We start from the raw sequence: 11,744 nt of genomic DNA, 5'->3' as shown, positions 1-11,744 counted from the left end.
TGGATTTTTTTATTCAATAATTTTTCTCCAAACATTACACGGAATCTCGATAAATGATACAGTATATATACATACACATCAGTGTATTTTATCTAAAAAGTTGGGTCACTGGACAATGCAGCTGTGCGTTTCAAGACAGGATTGCATCTTGGACATTTGTGTACTGAAGAAATCCACATATGGGGAAGTAGGGGATGGGGTGGGGTAATAAGTCACCGGTAATTGAACATGTATTGGAGACTCAAGTGCCATCAGTGTTTGCCTTACACCAAAGCTAGTTTGGAGAGGAGACTGTGCGGGAGCTGCCGGGTGAGTGGCACAATGACTGTCGAGGATGAAAATATGGAGAGCAGCAGTATCTTCCTCAGCGGGAAGCAGTGCAGCAGTGCAAAATACATGTTACCATCTACATGACTGGACTACCTAAATACACCACTAATGGCAAACAGCACCTTTCAGAGTGTACCAAGAGCCAATCTCTCTTTTTTTTTCTTTTTTCTTTTTTTGGAGACTGGGATCATCCATGTAATTATTTTTTGTATTCCTGTAAAATAAAAAAAGGAGGAAAAACATACTGTAGGATGGTTTGAGAAACACTGATAGACATGCTGCTCTAAACCCATTTCACAATGCTTTAAGCTGTGTACACAGGCCAACAACAGTACAATGCTAGGTTTCAGAGTCACAAGTCGCTCCTTGTAAAAACTGAACAATCTTTTTTTTTTTATTACAGATCTTTGGTACATACCAGCTAGTCGATCCCATCTGCTGAGTATATCAAATATTTAAAAACCAAGCAGCTCCAAGGAGACTCAGGGATTGGTTTCTTTTTCCCAGTGATGCAACACATTGATGGGGCAAAGTGGAACGTGGAAATAGGGATTTTCCAGTTTTAACTGGTAACATGAAAAGAATGTACCCAGTTCTGGACTGGGCTGGTCTAAGTGATCTCTTCCCATCTGAACTACACGTATTATATGCAAACAACTAGCGGAAGTTTGTCGGGGAGAGGGATCCCTTAGGCTAAGCATGAATGAGAGCATGTCCGAGCACTGGAGGGAGTGAGGTGGCTGGGATGGTTCAGGTCAGATGAGAGGTCGTCAGTGTCGCAGACAGACTAGAGTGGCTTCTACATCATCCCCATCTGCATTAGCGTGTTGGCATACGCCATGGGCTTGACATTCGGATGAGGCTGTAAAGAAGAGTGAGAGAAAAATAAACATTAGATTACACTTCAACAAGCTTCTTAAAAGCTTTGCAAGATGACAAGCCAATTAAATCAAACTTAAACAAAGTTTACTTCCCCAACTAGTAGCTGTAGTAGTACTTTTTACAACCCTTGTTAGTTGTTTCTGTCATCATGGCAGTTATTTATGATACATTTTTACATGCGTTTTTAATTTGTGTCATTTTAACTTATTTTTAATAAATGTGTTTTTTTTGGGGGTTTTTTTACATATTAACTTATTTTATTTTAATCTGTATATTTGCTGTTGTATAGTTTTGTATTTTGACTTTCTCTGTAAAGCACTTTGAGCCACATCCCTTGTATGAAAGGTGCTTTATAAACAAAGTTTATTATCATATTATAATATGAGCTGTCATTCATTCACATAAATTCTGTGGGTAACTTGATGAAAAGGCAAAATTAAACATGGCTGCTCTCACTGTAGCTGTGAAGGAAGACACTGTTCTTTAACACTAATGTGCAATCATGAGTCGACTGTTTTTGTAACAGTGATAAGTCTTCTCTGGTAAAAAAACAGTTTTAGGGAGAAACATGCTCAACAAATAAACCTTCATTCATATCATATCAAAAATGTACACTTATAAACTTATCATTTTGAAACAGGACCTTCAGTATTTGGATTAAGTTATTCTGTGAAAAATAAGGTTTCATGAATGTTTTTAGGTACACCCATTAACTCAATATTTAGGATACATTTTAAACAAACTACATTTAGGTAAATATAGGAAGTATTAGAATTAGTAGTATCAGAACGACTCGGATCAGGATAAAAGCCAAAGACAGTTTGTGTATAGAGGAAACACTACGTAACCCTTACAGCTCTTGAATCAATTATTACCAAAATCAACAGTCATGATGACAAAAATTATAATAAAAACATTTCATACAAAAAATAACATCTTTAAACTAAAAAGCCCAATTCCAAAACTTGTCATTAATATTTATAATTAATAAGAGTATTCCCCAAAACACTTACAATGACTACACTTCCCTATAACTTTCAATAAGACTCCACTAACACACAACCAAGTTGCCACTTCAGAGTACAGCATACTGACCACAGCAGTGAACTGGTGAAATTCTGGCTTGAGGTCAGATCCCCTGAGGTGGATATAAGCTCCTTTGTTTCCCATCTGATCACTGGTGGAGGACAGAACACAACAAGTTAAAGTGGACCAGTCTTAGTAACAGCTGACTCAACGTTTTTTAAGTTAGCAGATGTGATTTACGCACCAGTAGTTGGGTGCTGAGAACACGGTGATGCACTTCCCTGAGTGAGTGACCTCATATCCCTCAGCTTTGACCTCATGACTACGAATGATGAAGTCCAGCTTGTTCTGTTCCAGGAAGCGCTCCGTCACGTCTGGCCCAAACTGGCAGCTCACCCCTCGCTTGCTGATTGACCGGCCATTCTGTTGATGATGATATAAAGATAGACTAATTAATTCATTATAAATTCAGAAGAGAAATCGATTAAATGTTCATCTAACACAAACTAAAAATGGGGTCGGGTGGGTGTTAGCTGACCTGAGGCTGTGGATCTGACCAGAGGAGGTCACACATGGGACCTGTCAAAGAGCAGAGGAAGGTGTTAAAATGTTCCCATCTTCTTTTCGGCAGATGGTTTGTTAGAAAGCAGTTTTATACAGACGGAGAAACAGAGAGTCTGACCTGACCCCTACCTGAGTCTGGAGGCTGTCTGTTCCTTTCAATCTTCCTGAGGTCTTCCAATGTGACGCCATCTTCACTGAACAGTCCCCCGTGCATTACCTGAGATAGAGAATCTGATTAGGATCTGCGTGTGTATAATAGAAAATATTTAACTTACTGTGACATTAAAGGCTGCAAAATATCCCATTAATAACACACAACAGCAAGATGCACATAAATTATAATCATAATCAAATAATCTAAAGGGAACTCAAAACCTACCTGTTCATCTTGGCTTTTGATTAATCATTTAATAGTTTATAGTATTTTAATTTTATTCTATTGTGCTTGTTTTTGAAGTTTTCTTCTTTTTTTTTTAATTTATTTATTTATTTTTTGTCTACTTTATTATTATCATTCTATAGTTTTATCTTCTTACCAATTGTATTTGTCTATTTCTTTTGTCTTTTAGTCTCTCTTAACCTAGTTTTAGTCTAGCTTTTATTAAACTTCATCTTCTATTTTACTTTTTGTCTTTTTTAATCTATTTTAACCTTATTTTTACTAACTTTTAATAAACAGTTTTGTCTTTTAAAATTATTATTATTACTACTTTTTCTTTTCTTTTTTTAATTGTGTCACTTGTCTTATTATCAGCTTGTCAATCAGCTAACTGTAAAGCACTTTGAACTACACTAGTCTGTATGAAAGGTGCTGCATAAATAAAGTTTGATTGATAGATTATCAATCAATCAATCAATCAGAAGTTGAACTGCCTAGTAAAGGTCTCTTGAAAGACAGTGTGTACTTTCCTCTCACCTGTAACACATTTCTCCTTGTCAACTTTTTCAGTTTATTCAACAGATTAAATTTAAGGAGGTTATACTCTATTCCAAAAACATTCCTAAAATATAACACTGGTATAAACTGGCTGCAAAAATAACGCATCAATTAGACCCTGTTCACACTGTTTTAAAATGTGTTTTGGTGATCCGAACACGAGCGGACAGCCGAGAGACATTGCCGTTCGCACCTGTGTCTATCATGAGTCCACATAGAGTCCAGCTGATCACTTGTGTTCAGATTTCATTAGTGCCTACATCACTTCTGCTAGATGGTGAAAGGGTCCTGTGCACAGTGATTATATTAGTCTGTCCCCAAGACAAGTGCCAGATTTGTTTCACTCAAGCTAGCAAAGAAAATAAAAATGTTTCAAGAAGTAATGCACATGTATGGGCTAATCCAAGAGATTAAGCATTGTGATGCAGTCACCAAAACCACAACCACGTGCTGGATTGTTGAGGTATTTTCCTGTTATGTCCTTGTCGAGGACACATCAGGACATGTTAGTGTTTACACTACAAGAGATATATGGTCAAATGTGTCCCAGACCACCTCGGCAAGCGGTTTAGGTGATCAGATCATAATCTGTGTGAGGGCATACTCACACTAGGCCCGAGCACGATTGTCCCCCCTCCTCTCCTCCGCTGTGCACACATTGCATATAACAATCCAGGCCTGAGCGCGCTTACGTCATCGCGGCGCAATTTTTATGTGTTGCAGAAAGTGCTATTGCACAGCACAATGGAGATCATAATTTTACTTACTTTGTGGCTTATTTGGAATCAGTCGCATTATTGACATCACGGTTAGCACACACCACCTGAGTCCAACTGAACCTTGCCCGATCGCACCTCTTCAAAAGTGCTCGGTTATGGTACGGATCACTTAGTGTGAGTCCATCCCTAGAGGTCGTTTATACTTGTATTTAGCCCTGTCCACTTTTGATCCAGAAGCATTTTAAAACCAAGTGTAAACAGCACCTTAGACACTATTAGTTGCATAGCCTCATAACTGCTTTAAGCTCATAATGCCACTGCTGCTTACCAGTACTTTGTTGTTCATACACTGTGCGAGAGGCAGCCACTGGAAGACCTCGCTGAAGAGCTGGAACATCTGGGCTGTGTACTTGGCCTTGACCTCCCCTTCAAATCCGTACATCTGGTTCATGTTGTCTGTCTCGTGGTTACCTGCAGGTATAAATGTTAGTTACTGCATGATTTCAATAACTCAACAAACAAATACATAGTCTGTAATTCAACAGCAGAAACCACATAAAAGATGAACATGAACAAAAGCTGATAAATGAGATTGGTGTTGTGTTAAGTTTGAAAAAGTGTGACACAATAATGTTACATATTTCAGTTCACATTTGCAGATACAGCACATGCACACTGTGAGCGTTCTCACCTCTAAGCAAGTGAAAGTTGTTGGGGAAGAGCAGCTTGAAGCCAAAGAGGGTGAGAATGACCTCAAGAGAGAAAGAGCCGCGATCGACAAAGTCCCCATTGAACAGCTGAATTTCTGTGGTTAAGTGCTATGACGCACACATTCTTGGTTTAAAGCTTTTGGCTGTTGTTTTTTTGTTTGTTTTTTGAGACCGAAAGATATAAAACAGAAAACAAGCACTGCACTGAACATGTATTCGTAAGCTGTTATGACTAACTTAATGACTTTAAGCAAAAAGGATACATAGGGGTTTGTCTCTGAAGGTAGGCCGTTTAAGTTGAAGATGTTGAGGAGGTCGTAGTATTGCCCGTGGGTGTCACCGCAAACTGTTATTTTTTCTGTCTGTGGCAAAGAAACAGAGCACGTTAAATAGAGTACAAACACAAGATAACCATATTGAATGTTTAAAATACGAACATAAAATAAGGATCATTTTGATAAGTCCTTACCTCTTTTAATGAGATTTCAACAAGACTCGGTAGTTTCGATAGGACATCTTTGACTTGCACCAAAATCTGAAAGAGTACCAAAAAAAAAGATTTTAATTTCAGGTACATTTCCTTCAACAGGTGTCTTAAACTAATATGTTTACCTGATAGGCACACTTTCTGTGCAGTTTCTTCTGGTCTTTGAACCAATCCATCATCTCCTTCATGAACTTCAATGTGACCTTGCCATCTTCAAGTTTAGGGCCTACGTAGTCATCCTCGATCGCTGCAATATAAGATCATCTTAATATCAGATCAAAGATTAGAAGTACAATGAAGGAACAATCAAATAGTTCAAATCAGTGCATTTCATTATCATTACTTTCTGTTTTATGAGTTACACAATGTTTAACCCAATCAGCATAACGTTAATGTCTGTTGTAAGGCACATTTTTATTGCTTTACAATAGATTTGCTTTATAGACTTGTGTTAGATAACAGGGAAAACTTACTCATGCTTTCAATGTCCAAAGAGTCAACGACAGATTTCTTTATCTCGTCGCTGGCGATGGCTCTCTCAAAAGCCTTCTGTTTCACAATCTTGTTACATTCCTGATACTTCATCTTTGCATCCTTGTCATTTGGTCGAACCCTCACTACCTATCAACCAGAACAGGGAAATGACACATAAATTAAACATGATGGTTAATCATCAACTGGCAGCAATGCAAACCCGCTGTAGCTGCAAAGAACAGGATGTGAATAGTAATAAAAAATATGTTAAGGGTTCAGTTTATTTATCATGTAAACAGTTTCAAGTGAATTAAAAATAATCTGGTTTGTATGTGTGCTGTAAATGATCTAAATCTGATTTATTGACAATCACACACTGCTCTGCCCTACACATTTCAGACATCTATAAATACATATGAATCTTCTTTCAACCTCCTATAGCTTCATAAAGGATTAAGTCTCATTTTCTGTTGTCATGGTGCTTGATTTGGTTTGTGCAACAAACTGCAGCGTCTACAGCTAAAGCTTTAGGTCTTTGTTGCCAGAGCCCTGATATATTTATGTTATTTAATATGAGAACAGGATGAACAATAGACACCAAATTACTGGTGGTATGAGTGCCTTCAGACTTGACTAATTGGCATGATCGTGACTAGATTAAAGGATAATTCCTGCGTTGGACTGTTAAAGCAACATGAAAAGCCTAACTCATGGTGACAGATGGATAACTGGATAGCTCATTCTTTAGTTTTTTTTGAGAAAATCAGGACAAATCAGCTCTACTGTGCACATTTCTCATGTCCTAGAGTTCTAGAGGGTGTATTTCTTACCGTCTCATAGTCCTTCAGTGCAGCTTTGAACTTGCCCAGTGCCATGTTGGAGGTGGCACGGCGGTAATAACCCTTGATGTAGTTCTTGTCTATCTCCAGGGCCTTCGTAGCATCAGCCAGGGCATAGCCATAGCACTCTGTGCGTAGGTATGCCAGGCTTCGGTTGCTGTAGTAGATGGCATTGGATGGATTGAGATCCACGGCCTCTGTGTAGTACTTGATTGCATTTTCATAGTCTTTCTCTGAAAAAAAAAACACAAAAAAATCAGATGTCACATCTTTACTGGACAAGGACCATCAGCAGTTTTATAAAATGTCAAATACAAAACAGCAAAGGTTTATTATTTATGTCCTATTGGAGTGATACTGGAGCTTTATAACAACCATCAATTCATTGTTAAAGTCTTGTTTCAAGTAAAATACAAAACATTTTCCAGTAGAGCCAGACTAATATATTGGTTAACTGATATTATCGGATGATAATATTGGCCTATCATAGATATATCGGTATCGGCATATATGTTGTCTGCACTGATATTTTTTTAAAGTTATATAGGCAGCATTTTATATATATGTATCCTTTTTCTTAATTAAAGTTTAATGCGTACATATAGTTAAACTGTAAAATATCTCTCCTCCAATACATATCAAGTGTTTGATAACCACATAGCAAAAAATTTGTTTTTTATGTACATATTATAACATTAGTGGCCAATGTATAGATTAACAGCCTCTTTAAAAAATTAACTTTATCTCCAAATTTTATAATCACTGCAACTTAAATACATTTGATAAAATGATATAGTGGAAGACATCGCTTTAGGCTTAACTAATATTGACACACTGTATATTTTATGAATACAAAGTATTTGACACTAAAGATAATCCTCTCCCTAAATAAATAATAACAGCAATGTGCCTCATTCAGTATCTCAAAAAGAGCGTGACAGTATTCTGTCCAAGTATATTGGTTGTTTTAGTCATGTTTACACAGTAAGGTTGTTGATATGGCCTCTTAGAATTGCCATTGCAAGCTGGTATTAGTCAGAAAACGTACAATAATTTTACAATAATGAAAATCCCTCATGACATTTGGGTTCATGTTACTATATTGACAATTTTAACATATATATAACATTTCAGTTCCAGGCTACACACACACACGCTAATATATGTCTTGTGCATACATGACACTGCACAGTTTGCTCAGTGTGGAAAATAAAGTTATGAGACACAGTTATAAACAACCTTTAATCCCATTAAGTGTGCATACTGTACGGAGATAGCCGATGCTAACCGCGTGTAGTCACACAGGCTTGCTCTGTGTGACCTGCCACATGGGATGCAACACTTGCCAAAATCACTGCCATAATCGATAAATAGGTGGATGGATAGATAGAAAGATGCCTTTCTTTATTTGAAGTGGAATAAAGCATAAGTATGTGGGGGAACATGAGGGGTGGAGATTTGGTATTTTACAGGAAATACGCATGCAATATACTAGGACATAAAAAGGAAAATGGTGGTAAACAGAACCTTAAAAAGTATTATGACAGGACAAAATAGACAGTAATTAACATTAGATAGTGCATGTGGTTTAATGGCATTTCTAAATAAACTAAGAAGCCTTCAAAAGCAGAGTTTACACAGTGGACATACGCAGGAAACTTTACTTTCATTATTGACGGTTTTTTATAATGTCATGTTGAATGATTTCTTACTTCATTTAAAAAATACACAAACATCCAACAAGATACAGCAACACACATCGAATAAAATGATGTAAACGCATAAAAAATATTAGTAAAACAGCCAATATTACAATGACTATTAAGTGTGTGCTGTTAAAACGAGGCTGCTGCTCACACGCCTCACTTATAAACTTACACTAAAATAACTATAGACAGGTTTGAATAAAACACAAGGTAAGATTAATAATGAGTTATAATCCAAATAAACAACCAAAATTAGAGCAAATTCTGCAGTGCACTATAAATGACATGCGTGACGGCATGCGATAATACCGCTACTGCTGCTAGCTCCGTGTTAGCTCGCCGCTGTTAATTCAATGCAGTAATCCAATGAATGAAGTTAGCTCGCTGCTACATTAGCCTAGCATGCATTTAGCGACCGGCTCAGCAACTAAAGCGCCCAGCAACGGCTTAATGTCGCTCGCTGTGGTCAATGGTAACACGGTTGTCTGTTTTAAAACCGTCGACTAAAAGCCATTTCCTTGACAGAGTTGCCAGCTTACCTTTAAAGTACTTATTCGCCTTCTCCTTGAATAGCTCTGCATCATTACCTCCCTCCGCCATCTTCTTCTCACTGCCGTTTTCCAGTTGCTTCGCCATTGGCGGATGTCGCAAAGGTCGCAAAAAGTTCCTTCTCTCCTGTATGGAGTTTTTTTTATGTATAAATATATATATATAAACACTACAGCCACAGTTTTATCAGTCCTTCACTCACTCCAAAAATAATAAATCCTGTTAAATATAAATGGACAGATCAAGCTCTTGATGGTAGAAATGTATTTATCAGGGTTGGGAAGCTTACTTTGGAAATGTAATAGATAACTAGTTACCCTATTTAAAATGTAATACGCAATGCAACTATTTCAATTACTTAATCAAAGTAATGTAACTTATTACATTTGATTACTTTTCTAATTTTCTTACAAATGTTTTCAATTGGTATAGACTAGTGTAAGTGCACCCATTAAGCACCAACATCTAAGTTAATTTATAAGGGAGATCATTTCTTATAAAGCAAGATGTATTTCCCATTTGAAAATGTATTCATTAGTTCATTTAGATTTTGGAATATGAGATAAATATATTTGATGAAAAAAGTCAAAAGTCTGGCATGGGCTTAATTGGTATACTGTGACACCATTTAAGCCCATGTGGGCTCCAAATAAGCCCACATCATTCATTTACAAAAAAACATTTTTTAATTGATTTCAAAGAATTAAAAACTGCAATATATGTATTCAGTAATATGTTAAATATTAGGAAATGAGGAAAAAACCCTCCTGAGCAAAATCTTAAAGGTCAGACTTCAGTAACCCCCTTTGTAATCATCAACACTATAATTTAATTACACATTTTTTTCTCAGTAACTGTAACTGTAACTTGTTACTCCCCAATGCTGGTATTTACTCTCCCATACAAATAACACTGGTATTTACTCTCCCATACAAATATGTGTTGTCTGACAAAATCAAAGGAGTCACACATAGGTATTACCCTGTCAACTCCATTATTTGCAGATTTATTCCCAGTATAGATATGCTCTTGTTTGTAATAATGACATAGAATCTCTAGAACATGTTTTTTTTCTGTGTGTTTATGTAACAATGTTTTGGGATGACTTTTAATTGTATCTTAAAACATATTTCGAGAGGGATAGTTTGCTCTCAAATTCATGCAAATGCTTCAAATTTTTACCTGAATAACAAAACCTCTTGTGTGTGTTCATATTCACCACATAATTTCCATTGTGAAATGTCAACAAGGAAAATTCTAACCACAACCCCAAAACAACTGTATTTAAAGTTAATAATTTGAACAGTAAGCGTTGTTAGAATAGGCTTTTACTTGTAAAATTCCACCATTTGTACACTGAAATAAAATGTGATTGTTTATTTGATTACTTGAGATTAGTGTTTGTATGAGCTAGACAGACACTGATAATGACATTTCAGTGCAAATGGTAAAAAAATTAAAAAAAACCAGTAGAAAAAATGATTTCACTTCATTAACCAGCAGGGGTCAACACAGACCTTCACTGAAATACCCATGAAACACTCATGAAATTGAGCAGCATAAGTGGTTAGGTTTGCAGGCAACCATTAGACTGCCGATGAGGTTAACCAAGAAAAATGTTTATAAGGTGAGTAATATGTTACAATCCAATCATTAGTGAAAGATTAGGGCAACTGATTCATGTGGAGTTTTCCAGGTTTTATCTGGAAATGAGATTTAATCTTTAAGAATTTGAAGTTCAATAAAATAGTTAAAACGTTAGTCAGTTTAACATATAAGTACAGCCACGATCATGATTCCTTTTGGTCTTCTTCCAGATACCTCAAAACTTGAGGATGCTGCAGTGGAAGTTTCCTGCCATCTAAACGCAGCAGTTGGTCTCTGGCAACCACAGGCATGGCAATGAAGGGACAAATATGGCACAGGTGCTCGTGTATACAACTTTACTCACTCACACATGGCATCTGACGCACCCAGCCTTCAAATAACTGGTTTTCAAAAACATCACGCAAACCTTAAGCAGAAGCACATCCTAAACCGGCCACCTTTCCGCTCCCTGCACTGACGGTCAATGTGGTCAGTGGAGTCAGGAGAGGCCAGAGGGACGTCTGTCATCAGTACCAGAGGAGGAAAAGGGCAGCCTTTTGATATATATGTTTGTGGTTTGGGTTTTAGTTAGGGTTAGAAGTTCAACAGAAAGAGAGACATTTAAGAGAGGCTTGTGAAAGAGAGGATACAACCCAGTCCAGTCTGCTGCTCTGACTCACAAGCGACATCCCGCAGTCAAGAGTAAGAGGGCAAACAGTTGGGTGACTCACCACGACCCCGGTCTAGCACTTACTAACCCCACAGTGTGAGTTCACTTTCCCTTTGTAAGATTACCTATGACTCGCCTCTTTCTCTGAGCCATAACTTGTCTGGTGCTGTGATAGTTTTACTAGTAGCTGCTAAAAGGAAGAAAAGGGGAAAAACAAAAAACACACAACGAGGATGACTGAGAACCAGCTGACGTTACGGCCTC

General features: G+C 37.2%; 1 protein-coding gene across 1 annotated transcript; it reads right to left on the bottom strand.

The window, feature by feature from the left end:
- Positions 1–9,310, bottom strand: ppp5c (protein phosphatase 5, catalytic subunit). The gene is made up of 13 exons (XM_062419378.1): positions 9,214–9,310; positions 6,960–7,201; positions 6,129–6,276; positions 5,781–5,902; positions 5,638–5,703; positions 5,432–5,530; positions 5,150–5,255; positions 4,787–4,929; positions 2,932–3,019; positions 2,777–2,817; positions 2,483–2,661; positions 2,308–2,389; positions 1–1,192 (listed from the first exon to the last, which is right to left on the bottom strand). Exons 1-13 carry the CDS (start codon positions 9,308–9,310, stop codon positions 1,130–1,132), a joined length of 1,476 nt encoding a protein of 491 aa, XP_062275362.1. The 3' UTR covers positions 1–1,129.
- Between the last annotated feature and the right edge of the window lie 2,434 nt (positions 9,311–11,744).

Source organism: Scomber scombrus, chromosome 5, assembly GCF_963691925.1.
Source record: "Scomber scombrus chromosome 5, fScoSco1.1, whole genome shotgun sequence".
NCBI lineage: Eukaryota > Metazoa > Chordata > Actinopteri > Scombriformes > Scombridae > Scomber > Scomber scombrus.
Note: the sequence above shows the minus strand (reverse complement) of the source record. Positions and strands in the feature narration are given on the sequence as shown.

Excerpts from the sequence above, each read along its gene's own strand:
- ppp5c (XM_062419378.1), bottom strand. The coding sequence starts at position 9,310 with ATGGCGAAGCAACTGGAAAACGGCAGTGAGAAGAAGATGGCGGAGGGA. Across the intron at positions 2,818-2,931 it reads CAGACAGCCTCCAGACTCAG|GTCCCATGTGTGACCTCCTC; the intron begins GTAGGGGTCAGG and ends GCTCTTTGACAG. Across the intron at positions 1,193-2,307 it reads TTCACCAGTTCACTGCTGTG|CCTCATCCGAATGTCAAGCC; the intron begins GTCAGTATGCTG and ends TCTTCTTTACAG.